This window comes from Propithecus coquereli, unplaced genomic scaffold (assembly GCF_000956105.1).
Source record: "Propithecus coquereli isolate 6110/MARCELLA unplaced genomic scaffold, Pcoq_1.0 Scaffold1, whole genome shotgun sequence".
Taxonomy (NCBI): domain Eukaryota; kingdom Metazoa; phylum Chordata; class Mammalia; order Primates; family Indriidae; genus Propithecus; species Propithecus coquereli.
The window spans coordinates 26,573,319-26,597,842 of record NW_012133857.1 but is presented as its reverse complement, the minus strand read 5'-3'; the positions used below and the strand labels follow the sequence as shown (position 1 = coordinate 26,597,842).

Genomic DNA, 24,524 nt, shown 5'->3' with positions numbered 1-24,524 from the left:
TAATCTTTTTGCTGGTGGAGGGTCTTGCCTCAGTGTTGGTGGCCACTGACTGATTAGTGTGGTGGTTGCTGAAGGTTGGGGTGGCTGTGGCAACTTCTTAAAATAAGACAACAATGAAGCTTGCCACATTGATTGCGTCTTCCTTTCATGAAAGATTTCTCTATAGCACAAGATGCTGTTTGATAGCATATTACACACAGTAGAACAGCTTTTAAAATTGGAGTCAATTCTTTACAACCCTGCCACTGCTTTATCAACTAAGTTTATGGAATATTCTAAATCCTTTTTGTCATTTCAACAATGTTCACAGCATGTTCACCAGGCGTAGATTTCATTTCAAGAAACCACTTTCTTTGCTCACCCATAAGAGCAACTCCTCATCCACTCACGTTTGATCGTGAGATTGCAATTCATCACCTCTTCAGGCTCCACTGCTAATTCTAGTTCTCTTGTTGTTTCTACCACATCTGCAGTTACTTCGTCCACTGAACCCCTCCAAGTTATCTGTGAGGGTTGGGATCAACTTCTTCCAAACTCCTATTAGTATGAGCACTTCGACCTCCTCCCATGAATCATGAATGTTCCTAATGACATTTAGAATGGTGAATCTTTTCCGGAGCGTTTTCAATTTACTTTTCCCAGATCCGTCAGAGGAATCACTGTCTATGGCATCTGTAGCCTTACGAGATGTATTTCTTAAATAATAGGATTCGAAAGTCAAAATTACTCCTTGATCTGTACAGAATGGATGTTGTGTTAGCAGGCATGAAAACAACTGAATCTCCTTGTACATCTCTGTCGGAGCTCTTGGGTAACCAGGTACATTATCAGTGAGCAGTAGTATTTAAAAGAATCTTTCTGAGCAGCAGGTCTCAACAGTGGGCTGAAGATATTCAGTAAACCATGCTATAAACAGATATCCTGTCATTCAGGCTTTGTAGTTTCATTTATAGAGCACAGGCAGAGTAGATTTACCAAAATTAAAGGCTCTAAGGTTTTCAGAATGATCAATAAACATTGGCTTCAACTTAAAGCCACCAGTTTCATTAGCCCCTAACAGAAGAGTCAGCCGCTTTGAAGCCAGGCATTGACTTCTCCTTCCTAGCTAGGAAAGTCCTAGGTGGCATCTTCTTCCAATATAAAACTGTTTTGTCTACACTGAAAATCTGTCGTTCCGTGCAGCCAGCTTCATCAATGGTCTTAGCCGGATCTTCTGGATAACTTGCTGCAGCTTCTCCCCCAGCACTTGCTGCTCCACCTTGTCCTTTTATGGTCTAGAGAGGGCCTCTTTCCTTAAACTTCATGAACCAACCTCTACTAGCTTCAGACTTTTCTTCTGTAGCTTCCTCACCTTTCTCAGCCTTCATAGAATTGAAGAGAATTAGGGCCTCTCTCTGGATTAAACTTTGACTTAAGGGACTGTTGTGGCTGGTTTGATCTATCTGGGCCACTCAGATTTTCTGCATCTCAGCAATAAGGCTGTTTCCCTTTCTTATCATTAGTATGTTCACTGGAGTAGCCCTTTAGACTCCTCTAAGAACTTTTCTTTGCATTCACGACTTAGCTAACTGTCACAAGAGGCCTAGCTTTTGGCCCATCTCAACTTTCATCATGCCTTCCTCACGAAGCTTAATCATCTCTACCTTTTGATTTAAAGTGAGAGACATGTGACTCTCTCTTTCACTTGAATGCTTAGAGGCAATTATAGAGATATTAGTTGGCCTAATGTCGATATTGTTTTGTCTCAGGAAATAGGGATGCCTGAGGAGAAGGAGAAAGAGGGGTAGCAGTTGGCCAGTGGAGCAGTCAGAACACATACATGTATCGATTAAGTTTGCTGTCTTATGTGGGCACAGTTCATGGCACCCCAAAACAATTACAATAATAACATCAAAGATGACTGATCACAGAAAACCATACTAGATATAATAATAATGAAAACGTTTGAAATATTACGAGGATTACCAAAATGTAACACAAAGATACAAAGTGAGCACATGCTATTGGAAAAGTAGCACCAATAGACTTGCTCAGTGCAGGGTTGCCACAAACCTTCAATTTCCAAAAAAAAAAAATAAGAACAAAACACAATATCTATGAAGTGCAGTAAAGCAAAGCACAAACAAAACGAGGTGTGCCTGTATTTGCATTATATTACCAGGTAAGCAACAATAATCCCAAAATCCAAAATGCCCCAGTGAGCATTTTTTTGTGTCATGTTGGCACTCAAAAAGTTTCAGTTTTGGAGCATTTAGAGATACTCAACACGTACCTTATTCATCTTTCTCTGTTGACGAATATAGCTCTAAGTCATCTGAAGTTACACGGTATTCCATTGTACCCTAATTCTTTTAACCCATCCTTTACTACTAGACATTTGTATTTTTTTCCAGTTTTTCACTGCCACAATTTGCACTGTGGTAAACAATTTTTTACTTGTATTTGTGTGCGTATTCAAGTTTTTCCATAGCATGAATTCCTAGAAATAAGATTGTTGGATCAAGGGGCGTGCACATTGTCAATTTGTATAGTTAATACCAAATCGTCCTCCTAAAGGTTATGTGGATTGGATTACACTTTCATCAAAAGAGTAGGAGCTCTGAGTTGGGCACTTGACAAGACCAAATCCTGCTGAGGATGGGGGCCACACAGCATGCCCAGAGCGGTCACCCACCTGCTCTGATATTTGGGGGTTTTAAGTGCTCCCAGAGCAGAGAACAGCTCTGATGGCCAAGAGGTGAAGGCAGACCAAGCCAAGTCTCTCCCTCTCTCCCAGGTCTCTAACAGCCTCTTGGGTTTCTCAGGTGCCAGCCATCTGAACAGGCTCCAGGGGAGCTGGGTTGCTGTCCACCCTGGCTGGGTTGGCACAGGGACCACAGTTAGTGACAGGAGCCGGGGAATTAAGTCATCAGTCTTCACCAGCCAAGATCGGGCGGGAGGGGTAACACAAATTGTCCCGGAAAGCCTGCATCCGATGGGGCTTGGCAGGTCACAGAATCCTCGCACGTTGCTTGGCGCTGGCGAGACAGAGTTATGTAACAGGCAGTTTTTCGGACTCTGAATTCCAAGGTCACCTACAAGTAAGAGAAGCTGGTGTTGGAGACCTGATCATTTATTCACACCCACGTGACTTCAAAGCAGTGGTTTTGGATCTTAAAAGGCATCAAATTCAACTGACGAACTTGTTGAAAATGCAGATTCTTGGGCCCCGCTCCCAGAAGTCCGGTTCACTGGATCTGGGACAAGGCCCAGGAACCAGCATTCGAACAAGCACCCCAAGTGATTCTGACACAGCGGTGGTGTCCAGACTATATCCCGAAGTAAGCCTTGGCCGTTCGGTTATGAATCCTGGGGGCAAAGTACAGCCTAGCAGGTGCCCCCATGTCAGACCTGGCAGTAGGTTTGGACTAACGGATGATGACGAAGTAGACAAATCTCAGGTTTAGGTTTCTCTTTTTCTTTTCTTTCTGTCAACAAACCATGCCCCAAAATGTTTCGTAGCTGTCTAGCAACCTCGTAAGTGTTTTCAGTTCTGACCTCCGTGGCAGCACCCCATAACTCTCCTATCTCTTCCTTTCACGCCCTCTATCAAAGCTTACTGTGCCAGGGACCATTCCCTCGGGGCCACACTGCAGAGATTCCTCTGCCGAAATCCTTCCTGATCTGATAGCAGGTGGTATCTCGCTTAGACAGTGGAATCAAAACCACAGAGTCTCAGCAAGGGGAAGCTTGGCCTTCTTGGGTAGAGGTTCGGAAGAGAAAGCCAAGGCTCTGAGGGGAGAAGTGGCTTATTTGGGATCTCACTGGCATTTTGCACCAGAGCGCCCTGCTTTCCAAGCCAGTCACTTTTTCCACTACCCTGGTAAGCACAGTTCGTAGTAAATATATGACACATGCAATTTCACGACTGCAAATCAAAGATTTGATTAAGGTGGAAGGGAAGTGGTCTGTCTGGCCAGCCCGGGACCAGGGGGAAGCAAGTGAGACACCCCGCCATGGCTACATAATTTAAAGGAGTGCCAAAAAGTTTAGTAATCAAGATAAGGAATATTTTCATGCAATATTTTAAGAATCAGAACTCATGCAAAAACATCCATGATTAACAAAATATACAATTTATAAATAAAAACAGGATCCACTTTACTGATTTTTTTCCTTTTGCCTTAGGCTCCAGTTTGGCGCTGCACAACCAAGTTACAGTAACTGAGACAGAAATTGTAAGCAGATATATTTGGATTTTAACAGGAATCAATGTTGGTAAACCAGCATTTCCCAAAACATGTCCTTTGTGTTAGGGTGGGGCTGGGTGGGGAAGGGGTTCTAATTTCAAAGTATGGAAAACAATACGTTTTCTATCTTCCTTCTGAAAATCATACTGCACTTAAGCTAGTTTTTGAGAAGTGCTGTCGAAATTTCCAAACTTAATTGCCAACACAATCCTTTTTTGCATAATCCAGAAAGGACATTTTGGAAAGACTTTCTTAACTCATAAGCTGGATCCGTGTGGAGGTTTGCAAGGTGGGAGGAGAGATTTGAGTGCCCTGGAGGACTTTCCAGGTACTCAGCTCCCACCAGGTAAGCAGCTGCTCATTCCATCTGTGCAGAGGCTGAGCCCAGCCAAGCCCATGCTGCCTCAGGAAGCCAGGCGAATGGCACAGGCTGGCTGACACAGAAATTGGAGATCAAGAACAGGAAAGGAAGTTTCCATTGCCTGGTTCAAGATCTTTATGCTCTCCAAGAACCCAGTCCTGGCTTTGTTGTCCGTTGACAGATGCAGGATAACAATGGGTTGAAGGCAGCTTCACTTTTGTTGACAACAGAAGGAAGACACAAGACAGAATAAGGCCAGGCTTTCTCTCCCTATTTATGAGGTTCCCTGACTCCTGGCTAGAAGCCTGGGAGGGTGACATGCTCAGATACAGCGCCTGGTTGGTCTCTATGATACACACTCTCCTGGGTGTGTTATGAGAAACAAGGGGAACCAGACTGTCTTTCCAAACTCATGAGATAAAGGAAAGCACCCCAGACTCTTGCTGTTCCAGATGTGGTCTGAGGACTAACAATATGAGTATCCTCTGGCAGCTTGTTAGAAATTCCGAATCTCCTCTGGGAGGCCGAGGTGGGAAGATCTCTTGAGGTCAGGAGTTCGAGACCAGCCTGAGCAAGAGTGAGACCCTGTCTCTACTAAAAATAGAAAAAATTAGCCAGGCGTGGTGCTGCGTGCCTGTAGTCCCAGCTACTCGGGAGGCTAAGGCAGGAGGAAGGCTTGATCCCAGGAGTTTGAGGTTGCAGTGAGCTATGATGATGCCAGTGCATCTAGCCAGAGCAACAGAGCGAGACTCTGTCTCAAATAAAAAGAAAAGAAAAGATATCCAGAATCTCGGGCCCACCTCCGGATTTAGTGAATCCAAATCTTCATTTTAAGAAGATCCCAGGTGATTTGCATGCCTGCTAAAGTTTGAGAAGAGGCTGCCTCAGAAAGTCTGGAGACCTGGTTCAATCCCTGCCTCCATCACTGACTCCCATCCTCACCTGTGACCTTGGGCAAGGTGCTTTTTTATTTATTTTTTTTCTATTTTGAGTTCCTCGTCTGCCAAATGAGGGTATCCCTACTGTCCTCTCCAGATTTCTGGAGGCAGCAATGTATTTTATGCTCTTGAAAAGCATGAAGATTGCTGTAAGTGCAAATTAATAGTAGAAGCAGCAATGATTATCTGAAAACTTCATTTTTACCTAAGAACTGTATTCCATAGCTTGTATTTTGTCAGGGGTTGACTTTTTTAAGAACCCAAAACCACGTCTCTCCTTCTGTACATGCATCACTGTAGTATCCACGTATTGATTAATTCATCCATCCTTCCATTTATTCATCCTGCCGTTTCAGCATCCTTTACACCACCCACCCATCCACTTAAACACCATTCTATCTACCTGTCCATTAATCCATTCATCCGTCAGTCAGTCCAGTGATGGGCTCTATTGTGCACGAGGTTATGAACTGTTATGCCAAGGATGGCACTTCGTCAGCCCTGGCCTATAGAGACGTGGAATCTTGAGAAGTGGACCCCAAACTTAGAAGAGCACATGGTATGCTGCCTTGTAAATCCACAAACCACTCTCATCCAAACTTCTAACCTCCCTTATTAAGCCGGCTGACACTGGGGAGAAACACGTATGTCTAAGTGGGAGGACACCAGGAATGATAAATGTGTAAATTTGGCCAGGGGTAAGAGCATAGGTGGTGAAGGTCCTTGTGCCTCTCAATTTAAAAAGGAAAAGGCATGAAGGAAATTTAACCCTTGAGACCAAACAAAGCCTAGTGTGTTGGCCACCAGTTGAAGCTATGTGTACGAGCCATAGAAGTCTAGTTTGCTAGACATGCTGTTGAAGATATGTGTGTGTGTGTTTGTTTCTGTGTGTGTGTGTCTGTGCTGGGATGGGGGTTAGTGAGTTCTGCATATTTACCTTTTAAATTGTTGTTAGTACATTCTTGCCTCTTGATGGTAATTTCCAGTAAACATTTTCTAGATGTACAAAAATATGCACAAATCATAAGTTGCAGCTCAGTGAATTATTACACTCATGGTACCAAGTCAAGCAATAGACTAAGACCAGCACCCCAGAAGCTGCCCTGTGCCCTCTGCACTCCCTGCCCTCCCTCCTCTCCAAAGGAAGCACGTTTCTGACAACAGCATAGATTGGTTTGGGGTGGCTTTCAGTCTTATACAAATGGAATCATACTGTACGTGTTCTCTTATGTTTGGCATCTTTCCGTTTATATTGTGAGATGCATCCCTGCTGTTGTGTGTAGCATTTATTTGTACTTATACAATAGAAAACTATACACTAATAAGACAGATTTTTTTAATTGCTGCCTTTGATGGGAAGCTAGGGTATCAGTGAATCTGTCCTCTTCTCTCTGCCTCCTGCCCCTCGAATCCCTGACCACCAGCACTCTGGCCCCTTGCTTTTTAATTTTTCTATTCATGATAATAAAAGGCAGGAGGTAGAAGAGTTCTCAAGTAGCTGCTATGTGACCTTGGCCAAATTATTCCAACTTTCTATTACCCACTGGAAAAAAATTGCATAATAATGCCTGCCTAGCAATTTTATATGTGACAACATGCGTAAAAATGCTCTAAAAGTGACAAATACAGAGTGAAGGACAATAAGAAGATGGAACATTTCATCTGGTGCCACTGCACCAGCACTGTTCTAAATACTCTGTGTATTAACCCATTTAATCCCTTCTCCCTTAGATTGCGTGATTGTTCCCATTTCACAGATGAGGGAACTGAGGCACACAGTAATCCAGGCTTGCCTGAGGAGGCACAGCACTGAGGGACAGAGCTGGAAGGTGAACTCCGTGGCCAATGCTTTCGCCACTCCCCTCTGCTGCCTCTCAGATGCTTTTATTAATTTTACCCACAGCACATGAAAGACACTCTCAAACCCAAAGTGGCTAATGAAGAACCTTCTTCTGGCTCCTGTTCACGTCCCGAGCCTCATCCCTGCCACTCTCCTGTCTGCCATTTCTTAGAGCATGTGGAATCTTCTCTGGCACAAAATGTTCTTGCTCCCTCCGCCTAGAACACTTTCCCTGCCCTTGGCTGGGCTGGCTCCTTCTCATCCTTTAGGTATCACCCTGGTTATCACCAACACAGCGTTCTTTGCCAGCACTCTAAGTAGGTCCTGTCTTACTCTCTGTCATGGCATTTCCTCTTTTCCCTTCTTAGTGACTATGATCTGTGATAGTTGTATTGCCGTGCTGATTGCATTATCTGTTTTTCCCCTACACAATGTAATATCGTGGGAGGTGTTCCCTTAAAGGGCCTTGTTCACAGCTGGGCTCCCAGTGCCTGGCGATGGCAGGGCTTCATCGCAAGTCTTTGAAGAAACTGAATGGGTCCCTAGGCCCTTGGCTGCCGGCTCTCTGCCACTGTGGAGCCATTTAGCTTTTGTCCAGCATAGTCAAGTGTCTCCTGAGCAAATACAGTCCAGTCTGCTTGTTGACTCAGACGAGTGGGTTCTAGAAAGCAGCATGGGGTCAGTGCAAGCCCAACGCAAACTCTGGCAAACAGCCTTCAACTGGTTTGAATTTTTTGTGCATCCTTTCAATTAGCACTATGCTTTGTGGCAAGACAACCAGAACCCCCGCGGAGCTGACTGGTAGTAGATAAAATTGACTCCACATGTTTCTGGAAGTTGTATCTTCCTGGTTGGCCCTTCACTTTCATGGCTCCATCTCTACTGGGCTAACTGGTTCATCAGGAAGTAAATAGGGTGATGAGAAAGGTGACAGAAAGTAAGAAACCTCGGTTCCAGGCTTGTCTTTGGAACTATGCTGGGTCTGTAAGAGGAGGGCTTTTATTCCTGTTGTAACACTTACCACTTCCCCACCGCTGGTTTAAAGGCAAGTTTCTAGAATGAATGCTGCTAAAAAACAAAGCCTCTATTATTGGGAAACTAAAATCAGCCATGACCCTCCTCGGAACAGCTGGTTGGAAGGGGGCTGTTTTTCAGTTTGGGCCTAAACAGCCCTTCCCTGAGAGGGAAGACAAGCCAGCCCTGGGGGGCGGAGGGTGCAGCGAGTACACCCACTGCCCCAGCCCCACTCGGCCTGCCCCTCACCCTTCCCAGACACAGCTGACGGGGAAATCAGGGCGCAGTCTGCCAGCACTTTCCCTGAAAGCACAGGAACAGATGGCAGACGCATGACTGCAAGCCGGCTTATGACCCGCTGGTCACTTGGGACCCACTAGATAAGCCAGTGACTACAGTGAGGAAGTAAAAAAGATGCATCCAGAACTCAGGATTTCAAAAGCTTCACAATAGCCAGGAAATTAAGACAATGAAGGCCTTATTAACTCCAGAAAATTCTTAAAACCCACTGAGGGGAAGACAAGTAAGTTTGTGGAAAGGAGTTTAGAGGAAAAACAGCTTTGCAGTTCCCCCATTTTGGAGACACACCACACCCAACCCAGCAGGGCGCTGTTAGTCCTTCTCTAGAAAGAGGGAGCATCAGCCCTACAGCGATTAGGCTTGTGTTTGCAGTGTGCGGCGAAGCAGGTTTAACCCACTGCTGCTCTCGGACAGCGCCAGGACTGGATCTGTTAGAGCAATGGCTCTCCATTGGGGGCAGTTTTGCCCCCCAGGGACATTTGGCAATGTCTGGAGACACTTCAGATTGTCACAACCAGAGGGGTGTGCTGCTGACACCAGTGGGAGATACCAGGGATGCTGCTAAACATCCTAAAGGGCACAGGACATCCCACGTGACCAAGAATTTTCTGACCCAAGATGTCAATAGTGCTAGTTTCCCAGAAGCTCAGTGAATTATTACACTCATGATATCTTTAGTTGCAAAGAAAATTGTCCTGGAAACTCCCTTCATCTTGAATAATGTTCCTCTAACTCTCCTGGGCAGGGAATCGCCAGGGGATCTTGTTGAAAGGCAGGTTTGGGTTCTGCAAGTCCGGTGAGGGCCTGAGAGTCTGCAGTTTCAACCAGCTCCCAGGGGACACCAGTGTGGCTGGTCCACAGGTCACACTTCGAGCAGCAGGGCGTTTTGATTGCGTTCATAGTCTCCCACTCTCCTTCTCTTTCTGTCCCCGCTCCTCCAGCCTTCTTTGTCATATGCTGTGTGAACCATTCCGTGCCCTGTCACCAAGAAACGTGCGGCAGTGGTTCAACTTCACTGCCCAGATGACAGTTTCTCTCCAGCTGTTGTCAATTTGAAGTTCAGCATATTGATGGAATCGATTGACTTAGTTGGAAAAGGGATCCCAAGGGGCCCGATCAAGCCGCACACACACACACACACACTTCTAACAAAAAACAAATTTGTACCTCAAGACATCTTTTGTGTGGTCTGAGACACTTGGACTGTGTAGAGCCTGTGACTTAGGTGATTTGCAGGCTTGCTACGGCATGCTAAACCAGAGGTTGACAATCTGTTTCTAAATAGAGCCAGAAAGTAAATATATTACGCTTGGCAGGTCAGTCTCTGACACAACTACTTAAATCTGGAAAGCAACCATAAGCAATATGCAAATGAATTGTGTTCCAATAAAACTTTATTTACAAAAACAGGCAGTGAGCTGGATTCGGCCCACTGGCCACCATAGTTTGCAAACCCCTGTTCTAAACAATACCAATTTCTTCATGTCTCTGCCTCAGGAAAAAAAAAATTCATATAAGGAAAACCCTACTGAAAGGGGAGCTGAATCATTGGTATGAGTTGTAAATGTCTGAAGGGCAAGGATGAGTAGATACTATTTCTTTAACTGCACAAAAATGTGAAATGTGAATGCATCTTTAAAGTTAACAGAACAGAAAGACAGCTCTCTGTCTTCCTGCACTCTTTTTTTTTTTTTTTTTAAGGAGTGGGACGAGACAGGACAATAAATAAGGAATAGAAAGATGTGCCAAAGGTCCGCGGTTCAATTCAAGTCTGCAATTTCCTCTTTATGGACTGGAGTGCACACCTCCTGCCCTTAGAATGCATGGGGGAGGGGAACTCAGCAAAGATTGCCTTGCTCTTCCATCGGAGCATTCTTTGAAGGGCATTGATTTTTTTCGCAGTCACCAGTTTCTGTGAAACCTCCTGTCTGTAGTGAGGGAAATATTGCTCCGACAGTGATGCTCTGTTGCTTAGAGCGCTCCAGCTGCACCTTCATGTCGGCAGTTTAACCACGGAGAGGGGCAGGATGAATTTGATACTGACCTCTCCTTGTAGGAGCCAGGCCCGAAGGTCCTGAGGGATTCCCTCGCCCCCGCAGTGTGTGGGCATTGGCGTAGCTCCCAGCCACACTGACCCCTGGGGTAAGGATAAGTCAAGGCCTTTAACTCTGTAGTCACCATGTAGCTCCGCTCATAAAACCTGCATTATTTGCAGAGGAAAAAACCCTGTGTGTTTATTAATACAACAGTCCTACTTGAAAGGAAAACGACCTGGCATCTGTGTCTCCTTGCCATCGTGTGGGATTCTCCCGCCAGGTGCTCCAGAATGTGTTAGGGCACGAATGATGCCCCAGACTGTGTGCTGCAGCCAGAGCTTCTGGAAAATTTAGTTTGCCGTCCCCATTTGCCTGTCAGATGTGTACTTGAGCACATGCATGCACACAGACACCATGGCTTGAGTTGCAAGGAAAGTGCATTTATTGCAAGGGGGTGGAGGCGCATCTTGGAGCCTCATTTTGTTGGACTATCTTGATTTGCAATATTTTGACACTGAGTCTCATTCTACATAGACAAGTGGAATAAAGAGCTGAACTTCATCTGTGTGGAGAAGAAATCCCCAGCCGTAGTTTGGTGGCACAAACGAATTATAACAGTGGCTTGTATCACATGAACGTCACTATGTCAGGCCCTGTGTGGGTCATGTTTCTTGGATTCTTTCATTCATATAATCATGCATTCAACAAGTATCCATTTGCCTTTAAGGTTGGCTGGGTGTAAAATTCTTGGGGTATGCTCTGTTTCATTGGGGACTTTTAGACCTTACTCACCTTCTTCCTGCATACTGATTACCAGGTACTGAGTTCAGGGCTAGCAAACAGAAGCACAGTTCTTGCCCTCGTAGAGCTTATAGTCTATCAAGGAGACAGAGATGAAACAAAAGCTAAACAAATCCATTACAGTTGTGATGCATCTTAAAAAGGAAAAGTATCTTTTTCCTCCTGTAATCATCACTACCGCTTTAATGCTCAGATGCTATTGTTATGCCCATTTTACTGAGGTAGCTCAAGAGGTTGAAAAATTGCCCCAAGTCACTTAGCCAGAAAGCAGCGCTCCAGTTCTGTCCATAGTGAGAGCAGGAGGGAGCTTCTCAAGTTGGAACATGAGGGTAGTACAGTTCCATCTTGGGGACAAGGGAGCTGCTAATTTAAACGGATCTTCAGAGCTGTGATTAATAAGGTGACAACATTTTTGCAGTACAGAGAGAGCTAATTATAAACCACGCGTACTTCGACTTTAGAATTGGAGAAGCCCCAGATGGTGGGCTATATAATGAAACTCCGGACACAAAGAGATTGACGGGTGTGGTCATGGTATTTTGTTCCTGAGGTTTGGAACCCCGCCCATCTGAATTACAGCGCTGGCCCACTCTGGGTCAGAGGGTGGTTGCTTCTTTCCAAGCTGCAGGAAGCATGAGAATTCATTTACCTTTATCCACAAATATTTATTGAGCATCATCAGTGTGCTGGGCACTGCTAGCTCTGAATGGGTGCAGTGAACAGGGGGACAAGATCCCTGCTCCCATGGATCCATTCAGCTATAGACTTACACGCCAACTTAAGAAAATAAGTCAGGGTGAGTAGTTTAAGAAAGGCTCGAGTGCAAGAGTGACTGGCTGGCTGGGGGACAAGTAACTTTGCTGCTTTAGAAGGAGTGGTCAGAGTATGCACCACCCAGGGGGTGACATCTGTGTGAGGACTGTCATGACAGAAGAAATCAGCCATGCAAGGGGGTGAGTTTTCCAAGGGGGCTGGAATGAGCTTGCTGGTGTGTTGGCGGAGGAGGAGGAGGAATGCAAGCGCAAGCTGAAGCAGAGTAAGCGAGTCGGAGCGTTCCATGGATGATCTTGGAGAGAGAGGAGGGAGCCAAGCCACGCAGGGCCTTGAGGTCTGCATAAAGACACTAGATTTTGCCAGTAATGAAATTAACCCCAGAACCACCTTTTCTTGAGGCAACTACACAATTATTTCTCATCACTGGGCAACACTGCCCTTTCTGTCCATGTCCTGTGTGCAAGAAAACCCTAGAGGAAAATCTGAGTTAATGAATCAGGAGAGAGGCGTTTCTCTTCTCTGGAGTCCGCACGTAGCATTTCCAATCCCACCCACACATCCCCCAAGGGACGAATAGCGTGTGTTTAGGTAAAACTGAGAGCAGACGCTGGGCTTGCGCAACAGGGCCCTCCTGCTCTGACTGAAGCACGTTTCCTTTCCTTGGGGCGGTTCCTGGGATACAGAAGCACGTGAGAGGGCAGCGTCACCTCCCGGCAGAACAGAAGCCACTCTGCACATCGCCCTCCTCGTGGAAATACGAACCTGTTCACACGCAGGATGTTCACAGAAACGTTTCCCTTCCGGGCTCATAAAAGACAGATTCGGGAAAGCAGCATGTTTTGGAGTTTATAGTAGTTGCTAGGTTATTCATGCTGACCCTAATTCTACTCAAGAGCTGGGGTAGAAAGCGCTGCAAAGGTCATGGCACCCACCTAGGTAGCTTTTGTTTCTAGACGTGATTTTGAAGATGTTTCCTTTCCTTCCTTACTAGAGTTCATCGGCTCAGACTACTCGTTCATCATCTGAGCTTGTTATTATCCTCTCCTCTCCGCCTTGAGATTGGGGAGGCTCTGGAAGTGATTAGGCTGTTGTAAATCAGCTTTTATGATTTGTATGTCAGAGATAAGCGGCAGAGAAAGCAGCAGTTGGAGGACCCAGCTCCTCCTGCCCTGACAATTATCCCAGTAATGAAATTAAAAGAAAAAATTACTGGAGAGCACGATATTTGGCAGAATAATTTCTCCATAGTCATATCCAGTGTTAAAATTGGGCTCTTTAACAAACATTGTTTCACTTTTGCACCTTTTTTTTTTTGAGGTATAAGTTACATAAAGTAAAGCAAACAAATATTAAAACTACACTTGAGTGAGATTTTACATGTCTATCTTTTTATAACCACCATCCAGATCTAGCTATAGAACAATTCCAGTGCTCTAGAAGCTTCCCTCATGCCCCCTGCCACTGCCCTGAGCTCTGTCACCATAGATAGCCTTAGCCTGTTCTTGAACTTCTTGAATCATACAGCATGTATTCTTTTTGTGTCTTTAAGCATTTTCTGTGAGATACATCGATGTCATTGCACGTAGTTATTCATTCTCATTGTGTGGATTTCCATTATATCAGGATTTCTCAACTGTGGCACTGTTGACATTTTAGGATGGATAATTCTTTGGGGGGTGGGGAAGCTTTCCTGTGCATTGTAGGATGTTTAGCAGCATCTCTGGCCTCTACCTACCTACTAGATGCCAGTTGTACCGCTTACCAATCATGACAACTAAAAATGTCTCCAGATATTTCCAGATTTCCTCCAGAACTGAAAACCATTGCATCCTATAAATACACTACAATTTTAAAGAAACTTTCAATTTGGAAATCATTTCAAACTTGTTGAAAAGCTTCAAAAATAGAACAAACAACATCTGTCATGTACTCTTCACCTATATTTACCTATTGTGAACATTTTGTCCCATTTGTTCTCATGTGTTCACATGCAAACATGCAAACAGCACAATTTATTTCTGAACCATTTGAGGACAAGTTACCTCCATCTGGACCATTTACCACCATATCCTTCTGTGTATATTTCCCAAGAATAAGCATCTTCTCCCACATTATCACAATTATCAATTTACCACAGTAGATTTAGCATAATACTTTTATCTATTGCCCATGTTCCAATTTTTTCAATTGACCCAAAATTATCCCCTATAGAATTGATTTTCTATACAGAGCAGGTTCTAGTCCAGGATCGTGTATTATATGTGGTTGTCATGTTTTCTTAGTACACTTTAATCTAGAACATTCCCTCAGCCTTTTTTTTTTCTTTTGTCTTAAGATTACAGTGCCTTTTTTTCTTAATAGACTATTTCTCCTCTTGGGATTAGTCTAATATTTCCTCCTGCATACATTCAGGACATGCATTCTTGGCTGGAATCCTACAGAAGGGACAATGTTGCCCTTCTTAGGACGTCCTATCTAAACGACGTCCATTTGCACCTCATCAGTGATGTTAAGTTTGAATTCCAGGTCAAGATGTTATCTGATTTTGCTATTGTTTTAATTACTAATGCTTCCCTTACAACTAATAAGCGATATGTAGGTAAACACTTTAAAATCATGCTCGCCTTTCAATTTTTACCCCCTAAATTTATCATACTTTTTGATTATGGCATGAAGCACTCTTTATCTCCAATGATTACAAAATGATTTTCCAAATCTAGCCCTCTCTCCCTTCTCAGGCACTGACTCTGTACCCAGGAGCCCTCTCTTTTCTCCCACTTATTTGTTTATTTATGTTTTTATCTGTTATCAGTATGGACTTGTGAATTCCTATTTGTTTCAATGGAACTGCCCTTAAATATTTTAATGCTCAAATCATTCAGATTTGGCCAGTGGGAACCCCTTCAACTTGGGCCCTGTGTTCTTCTGACAAACCCTCATCACATTTTATTTTTAATACTTCCATTCTCCCTGGCATAATAAGATGTTCTGGGTTCATCTTTTATGTTCCTTTTCTTTATCCTGGAATTGGCCATTTTTCCAAAAAGGTTTGGTTCCTTTTACTGGGGAACAGTAGTAAATACCACAATTTATCCATTTTTCTGCTAACTGACATTTGAATTGTTTTCAGTTCTGGGATATAATGAGGGAAGAAGGCATCTCTGAATACTCTTGTACATTTTTCGGACCTTTGTACTAACTTCTGTTGGGCATATAACCAAGAGTGGCTATGTATAGTCATAGAATCTCCACTCTTGATTATGTACCCAACAGAAATGAGTGTATAAGTCCACAAAGAATGGACAAGGATGTTCAAAGTGGCTTTATTCATAATTCCTATATGGATATGTATGCATATTTAGCTTCAGCAGATATTGTCAAATCATTTTTCAAAGGCTCGTATCATTGCTTTGGTTTTATTGGGGAAGAGGAAGTCGTAGCCCCCGGTAGGAGGCAAGAATAATCACTGACAGGGGTGATAATGGTCCATTGCAATCCGAAGGTGTATTGTCCATGACCAGAAATGGCTAAATTGCTGATCCTTTCAATGTATAATGAGTGGAAAATGCCAAGACTTCGCCACCTGGCCCATTCTTGAGTATTTCCTTAGAGAGTGCTGCTTTAAGATGAGCAGAGTGGAAGTTACTGAAGTCACTGTGTCCCACTACCTTCAAAATAGTTTTCATCTCAGGGATGCCAGGAGCTCATTTGACAGCACTTAGGAAATGGAGGTCCATTGCTAGAAGCATCCACTGTTAGCATTAGAGCCACTGCTTTATTTTTTAAAGTGCCTCCCCGGGGACGGAGGGGTGTCCCAGGGTTTCACTCACTTCTTCTGGCTGCTAGAGACCCATTTATAACCCTGGAGAATTCACTAAACAGGCTGACAGAGTAAATATTCCTCTAGCTACACCTAGGGAGTCACTTAGTGTCCAATCCAAGACATTTGAGATAGAGGGCTCCTGCCACTTAGGGACAGCAGGCAGAGCAGGAAACTGCTGCAGGCTAACAGAGAGGTAAGCTGGTTCAGTGTCATGGAACTAGTGTTCAGTGTTGCCAAGAACAGCATGGACATGGCCCAGCCTCTATAGCTTAAAGTTTCCTCATCCAAAATATCTGTCCTACAGAGCTTATAGTGCATCATTAGAATCAGAGAAGTAATTGAAGTACTTTGTAAAATGAAACTCTAAGCAGAGGAAACATCATGCATGAGATACACAGTGGGCTCTTTATAACTTTGATGAACCTTTGGAGGAATTAGTAACTAGTGAAATACATCTTCGTGGATGTATTTTAAGCCAGTGCCCCCTCTAGGTGGACACCAGTGGGAAGAGCCCTCCTCACATACACATGTGCCACCTGAGAGAGCCCTTGTGCAGTGCACAACTGCACAACTGTATGTAACAACTCCCTTTGCTGCACATTTCTATTAATCTCTGTGTTTCTCTCCTCTCTCCCCCTCTCCAGGCCTCTCCGCTGATGGTGGTGCCAAGCGCCAGGAGCACCTCTCCCGATTTTCCATGCCTGACCTCAGCAAAGATTCTGGAATGAACGTCTCTGAGAAGCTGAGCAACATGGGCACTCTTAACTCGTCCATGCAGTTCCGGAGCGCAGAGTCCGTTCGCAGCCTGCTCTCTGCCCAGCAGTACCAGGAGATGGAGGGAAACCTCCACCAGCTCGGCAACCCCATTGGCTACAGAGACCTGCAGTCCCACGGAAGGATGCATCAGAGCTTTGATTTTGATGGGGGGATGGCGGGCAGCAAACTGCCGGGGCAGGAGGGCGTGAGGATCCAGCCGATGAGCGAACGCACCCGGAGAAGAGCTACTTCGCGCGACGACAACCGCCGCTTCCGACCTCACCGGTCCAGGCGCTCTCGACGCTCTCGCTCGGACAACGCCCTCCACCTGGCCAGCGAACGCGAGGCCATCTCCCGGTTAAAAGAAAGGCCCCCGCTGCGAGCCAGGGAGGACTATGACCAATTCATGCGCCAGCGGAGCTTCCAGGAGAGCCTGGGGCACGGCGGGTCCCGCAGGGACCTGTACGGCCAGTGCCCGAGGACTGTGTCGGACCTGGCCTTGCAGAATGCCTTCGGGGATCGATGGGGACCCTACTTCACCGAGTACGATTGGTGTTCCACCTGCTCCTCCTCTTCGGAGTCTGACAATGAGGGCTATTTCCTGGGAGAACCAATCCCCCAGCCGGCCCGCCTGCGGTATGTCACGAGTGATGAGCTGCTGCACAAATACAGCTCCTACGGCCTCCCCAAATCTTCCACGTTAGGTGGCAGAGGACAGTTGCACAGCAGGAAAAGACAAAAGAGCAAAAACTGTATCATTTCTTAATACGATTGGGATCAGGGAATGGGGGGAGATGGGAGCTAAGAATGTAAATTCAGGAACTTGCACTGTTTTAAATTTTGAAGCGCTTTTGGGGGTGGTCCGTGGGGGAGAAAAGGGAAAATGCTCTCAGTTGATGGAGGCGAAGTTACAGATTGACTAAATAGGTAGTCACAGTTCTTGGCATGTTGAATATTATTTGCACATTTCACTTTGGAAACACAATAGACTCTGTCGAGGCCAGGGTTGGTCACCTCCTTCCCGTTGGTTCTGTGTTGAGTTGCCACTCACTAGATGGCAAACTGTTTCCTGCTCGCTTATATCCTCTCTGGTTCTCTTACTTTTAGGACCCTTTTTTTCAGTAAGTAATTTGTTTATTAGCCAGGACCCAAGACTAAGTTATTTACATGTCCATTGTAAATGCAATGTAAATGAGAATTCTGATAAAATATTTTTGTATTTTGTAATATCAAAGGAATTTCTATATCGTAGGACTCAGTGGGGACTTGCATGCACGACCACCGTTGTCTCTGAGTAGTATTAAAAGGTGGCCCAGGACCACCTTCTTTTTTTTTCTTTCTTCCTATACAAATTTGTTACATGTCAGTGAGACCTTTTTCAAAGGAATATATTCAATTTGGCTTTTTGTGGCTGAAAAAATAAATAACTATTATACCCAAAGCATTTTATGCTCCATTCCATCTTAAGGAGCCATCCATCCTTAAGTCTGCTCCCACCCTCAGTAGAATTTATTCTCTACAAAGTGGTAGTATTTTTTTTTAAAAAAATTGCAAATGTAACTTTCACCAATTAGAGAAACCAATCAGTGTCAGTAAAGTTCCGTGAGAAATGTCATCCCTGCTGGGAACGTTGAAGTTGCTTAATGTTGATCTATCCCTTGGGGAAAGTAAAAGTGACTGTGAGTGGTGCTGTTGTGTGATGTCAGCATGACGTTGTTTTGAATGTGGCATTATGTTCTGGTGCTCATGTTTCCTGGATTGTGTTACCTGCTTTCCTTTGCCAAGGCAGACGGAACTGCTGCCTTAGCCTGACAACCGGTTGTCCTCAAAGCAAATGAACTTAAGCATTTGGAATTGAGGGATGGAAAGGTTCTAGGGGGGTTTGGGAGGGATGGTGTGTCGCATGTTATGCATGGAGACAGAACAAGGCAATTTGCAAACAGAGAGCAGAACAAGGGTCGAAGTTGAAGGAGGGTCAGGGACAAGAAGAACTTCTAGAAATGAAATAGAGGCGAGGTGACAACCACCTTGAATAGCCCCCAGTGCTTGTAGAAAGAATCCAGCTTAACAGGCTCAGGAACCAGAGCATCTGGGTTCCCTAGGAAGGATGAGCTGCTGAGATTTCAGTGTCCTGACTTTGGGAAAAAAAAAAAAAAAACAGACTTTGTTGAAAGGGGGATTTCCATTTTGAACTTTGAGGACTGTTGGTCAGACCGAAAACGGGCTCATAAGTGAGTTTGCTTAACGAAGACATTTAACGGTTGTGCTGTTTATAGTAAAATAAAACTTCCTCCCTTGCTTCAGTTAAAAATGAAGCGCTTGCTCTTTCTTCCATTCTCCTCCTCCCCTTAATGGATTGTGGCAGTCGAAATAATCCATCGGAGGACCCACCTTTAGTGAGATGTACTGTCAACGTAGCACAGTGTCTCAGTGGTCGTCTGCCATGGTGAGGTGAGTGTGGTCTCTTTTCAGTATAGTAGTTAACATTTTCTAGTATTTTTTATGGAGAGAATGTACAAAGTGGCTTGTCAGACACCATCCCAAATGGGTCTGGGGAAAGGAAGGCTGTAAAGGACATGGTAATGGCACTCCATTCAGGATGTATTAAAATAATTTGCTTTTCAGGTATTAATATGACATTTGTCATTGTCACTGATTTTTTAAAAAAAAGCAATGCAAATGTTGGTTGTGGCCGTTTTCCGCATGCTATCTTCATATCTAAATGCTTCATTAATTATCCGAGCCTCCGGAGAATTAACTCTATTACGTTTGTATAGTAAGTTTGTAAACTGCTTGGCAAACTGATTAAGAAATAATGTGCAACGCCGTGCTACTAAAGTGGCAGGTTTCTGGTAGAAATCGGACGAGTCCAATTTGGAGTTTTGGGTTCCTTGATTGATGAGAATAAAAAGGCATTTTTGGAAAAAGAAAAGAGAGGGGAAAAGTAGATCACTTAACTTAGCAAATGGTTGAAAATATGTCCATCCTCTGTGGCCCCAAATCCAGTGACAGAAATTCTCCTGGTAAAAGTTGCTTCCTAACTCTGTTCTTCTCAGAGCACCGCTTACATTTCCCACAAAAAGCTTTAACCACCATCAGCAGAAAGAAGGCGGCCTAGAAACTGATGTATAACCAGTACCCAAAGCGGGCTGGAGGCATAAGTCATTTCAGGTCTCGCTGCCCAGAGAGCATCCAGGGACTGACCTGGTCAGAGCTTGAGAAATTATGGGATACAAGCCTCAGGGTCAAACCGTCTACTAGCAAGATCACCTCCATCCACTCTACCACTGCAGATCTCTTCTCCCCACCCCAAATGCGGCCAGGCACCTTCCGGAGAATGCTGGAGGAGGAAGGCCAGTGTCTTACGATGATGGTGGAAACTCCAAGTCAATGCCCTATTGAGGGCAGGACGTCATTGTATTGGGAGTTCCACCTGTTAGTGATAACTTACACATAACATCCCAGAATCCCATTCCCCCAAATTTAATGCATTCTTTCTTGAGGCAAGAACTTAAGGTCCTCACCCGATTACTCCACCATCATCATTAGCTCTTATTGGTCAAGTTTCTTCTGTGAGTTGGGCCTGAACTCACTTCTTAGATCATCATTTCATCTTCACTAGACTAATTTTCAGAAAAATAATCTTTTCCCAGTGTTCTCTCCTCTCTAATGCCTTGGCTGGGTTTTTTGTTTGTTTGTTTGTTTTCCTACCTCCTTATATTGGTCTTCTTGTCTTTTGGTTAGAACCGCACCTTTGGAATTCAGTTCGTTTCCTATCACTGCTCAATTCAGTGGCAACATAACTGGCTCCTTCCGAGGCCCAAGAAGTATAAGTCATTGCCACTTTCCTGAATGGCCCTGCCAATACATACTATCCTTGATACTGTGAAAAAGTTTCTTAGCACCCAGGTGGCACTAGCATGGCATTTGGGGACCCTTCCTTCTGTCCTTCTGGGATCTCTACCGAGTGTGAAGGTGAACGGGGGAGGGAGATCAGAGCCATGCTTCCTGGTTTCTCGCATGTCAAAGAGAAGTCCTGGTGTTGGTTGTTTGCCACCTTCTTTCTACTTTCACCTTTTAGTCCATAGTCCTTCCTTTCTATTCCCAACCAGCTAAGCAAACAAGCAATTTTGCGTTTCTAATATGGGACCTGGAGGCACCCCTTTCTCATCCCGTACGATGCTCCTGCACTATAACAAGTTTACATTTTCTTCTCCTGCAGCAGCTTTCTGCTCCTTGGGCACTGCTAGCTATCGTTGAGTTCGAGCGGGGCCAGGGATGGCGTATATTGTGGCATGCGCTCTGCACTCCCTGCAACCTGAGCAGATAGACCCAGGGTGTCACTGTATACTTTCCCAGAGAAGGCAGATGCAGCCTCAGAAATCTTCGCAACACTCTAGCCAGCCAGGGCCAGTTGATTAGAGCTGATCTTATTTGTCTGATAACAGATCTTATTTGTGAACCGATTCTTATCTGTCTTTCCACCCTTGGCTCTGTTGCCGTGGAACAGAAACAATAGACCAGACATTTAGGAAGCATCGTTCATAAGTAATTTGGAGACTGCAATTTCCCTGCCCCTCAGATGATGGGGGCTAAAGGAAGCTTACTTCTTGAGCTAAAGGATGACAGATGTCTTCGGCCTTTGCCATTTTCCTGTTCTTTGCCAGTTATCATAGGCAGCCTTCTGTGCATTTTGCAGAGGTCAGATAAGACTCCATCTTATTCTTCATCTAATCCCACCTTCTAACAAGAAAGAAAACAAATATTTAAATTCCAAAAAAAAATGCTCTTTATGTATTTCTAACAGAAACCAGATGCTAACGCCTAAGAAGGAGGATCCATCTATGACAAAGGAAAGTGGAAAATTGAACCAGTTATCTGAATACTTCATGCCAGAAGCGTTGCTAATAGCAACTGTTTAGCACCTTTAGGGCTTTAAAATGGGCTCTGCAGGCAGCATTCCACATGCAGGACTCAGTAGCCAAGCCTCCACTGCCGGCTGTGAAGGCAGTTTCAGATTGCCACCTTTTGAGGTACATTTCTTTAAGCACTAGAGAAGTGGAAATGAAGGGACCTTTGCCTTGTCTCCAGAAGTTTGTCCCTCTGGGGCCTCAGCAGACACCAGAGCTTTTTTGCATGACCATTTGGAAGTAGTCAGCAAGGTTAAGATCAAGAAAGGATTGGATTCTTTTTCCATTTTCTCATAATAGTAGCCCAGTCCACACAAGGCTCCCATAAAACATGACTCACTGTTGGGAGCGATACTATTTTATAAGCTTACTTCCTGCTGACAAAACTCGCTTTCCTCAAGGGAATAAAAAGGAGAAGGGGAAAGTCACATAGTGTTAGGAAAACATTTCTGTTATTTAGACATGATGAATCCAGTAGGATAGAAAAAGCCGTCTTGTTCTATCCTGAGCGTTTCTGAGCTATCCCTTCACCCTACTCGGCATTTGGCCATTGATGTTCAATAGGTCGCTGACCAAGCCTTTCTAAATTTTTCAGAGAGAGTTACTTACCAATAAGGTCTGTTCTCAAACCTATCTAGTTGATTTTCATATTTTTCCATGAAGTGTTATGATTCTATCATGGGCCCTGACTTACGTTCTAGGGCCTACGGGTCCTCTATTTTCTTTAGGAAATTAGGACTTCGGCAGGTTTTCCTCTCCTAAACTCATACTTTCCTACACAGGATTGCTTTGCCCATCTCCTGCTTTGATTTTCAAGTGCATAAACAAAACCTCAAAGGGCCTGAGAAGGTGAGGCAGGCCAGAGTCTGTGTTCCGTGTTGAGTGTCAAGCTATTTGTTAAGAAGGTCTGCAACAGGCCTTTGGTGGGGGCTCTGCCAGAGACTGTTCTGAACACTTTGCTTGAGATCTGTGCCCTGTAAAATGAATATGATGTTTTACTGATGTCTGTAATACATTTGTAAACTTCCAATAAATTTGAATAAAAGAAATGTTGCCGTTCTTCTCAGTCCTTTCTCATTTTCTAGATTTTTGAGGTGGTTTTTGCTTTTGAGCATCTTAACAAAGAAGAGAAAGGCCACATGCGTTGGGGGATGAGGTTTGCCTTGAAAGATGAACCTGATTGTTTAAGTCAGAGTTTCTCAACCTTGGCACTAGCGACATTTGAGCCAGTTAATTCTCTGTCGCAGAGGACTGTCCTGTGCATTATGGGATGTTTAGCAACATCACTGACCTCTTCCCATTAGATGCCAATAGCAACTTCCACCAAGTTGTGACAATTTAAAATGTCTCCACCCATCACTCTCATTAGGACAGCTACTATTAAAAAAAAAAAGATATAAAATAACAAGTGTTGGTGAGGATGTGTAGACATTGGAACCCTTGTACATTGTTGGTGGGAATATAAAATGGTATAGCACTATGGGAAACAGTATGGCAGTTCCTCAAAAAATTAAAAATAGAATTACCACCGTATAATTCAGCAATTCTTCCGGGATGTACCCAGAAGAATTGAAAGCAGGGTCTCAAAGAGATATTTGTACATACATGTTCATAGCATTATTCACAATATCTGAAAGGTGGAAGCAACCCGAATGTTCACTGGTGGATGAACGGATAAACAAAATGTGATATATACATATTATTCAGCCTTAAAAAGAAAGAAAATTCTGACACTGCTGCAGTGTGGATGAACCTTGAGATTATTGTGCTAAGTGAGATAAGCCAGTCACAAAAAGACAAATAGCATATGATTCCACTTATATGAAGTATCTAGGGTCAAACTCTTAGAGACAGAAAGTAGAAGAGTGTTGTCAGGGGTGGAGGGGAGAATGAGGAGTTATTATTTAGTGGATACGGAGTTTCAGTGTTGCAAGATGAAAATGGTTTTGGAGATGGGTTGCAAAACAATGTGAATGAACTTAACACTACTGAACTATACCCTTAAAAATGCTTAAGATGGTAAATTTTACGTTTATTTCGTCACAATTCAAAAAATGTCTCCACACATTGTCAAATGTCTCCTGAGGGCAAAATCACCCCTAGTTGAGAACCACCAGTTCAAATGCGTTGCCTTCTTACCACCTGTGTTCCTTTGAGGATTCTTGAAACAGATTCCTTTCCAGGACAACCGGTTAATTTTCAGTTATTAGCAAGGATCAAAACCAGCAGATTACCCCAAAATGTTTGTTTGCTTTTAATCAAATAATAAGCGGTTCGTCTGGAGAAAGACATGCACGGCTGTGTTCTCGTTAGGATGGTATTAACATTGACTGGCAGCCAGGACCAGGGCAGCAGACGAATTCATTTTTCCCATGCCTGACCGCAACATTTGGGAGTTGCTGGATGCCGCAACATCATTTATTCGTTCATTCAACAAATATTTATGGAGGGCTTACTCTATGCCAGGCACTGTTCTAGGTGCTTGGAATACAGCAATGCATAAAACAAACAAAAATCCCTACCTTAAAGGGGCTCACAAACTTTACTTTCAAGTGGGCAAGAAATCTGGAGCAGCAGGTGTTCTTACCCACCCTAACCATGAGGACTTGGGAGCTGGGGAGACAAGGAGTTATTTCAGTCTAAGGCACTCTGAGAGGCCTCAAAGACTTGTGCTGGAAATGGGAATTACTGTGCTGTCCTGCTCACAGACCCTGCCGGGGGGGCATGGCCTTCAGGCAACCA

General features: G+C 44.3%; 1 protein-coding gene across 1 annotated transcript in view; it reads left to right on the top strand.

Annotated features, from left to right (window-relative positions):
* The window catches only part of PRICKLE2 (prickle homolog 2 (Drosophila)), a 163,316-nt gene extending 140,485 nt beyond the window's left edge, over nt 1-22,831 (top strand). Inside the window, exon 8 of the mRNA XM_012638692.1 lies at nt 16,761-22,831. Coding sequence (XP_012494146.1) covers nt 16,761-17,638 — 878 coding nt within the window. The 3' untranslated portion in view covers nt 17,639-22,831. The remainder of the gene's footprint in view (nt 1-16,760) is intronic.
* The last annotated feature ends 1,693 nt before the right edge of the window (nt 22,832-24,524 follow it).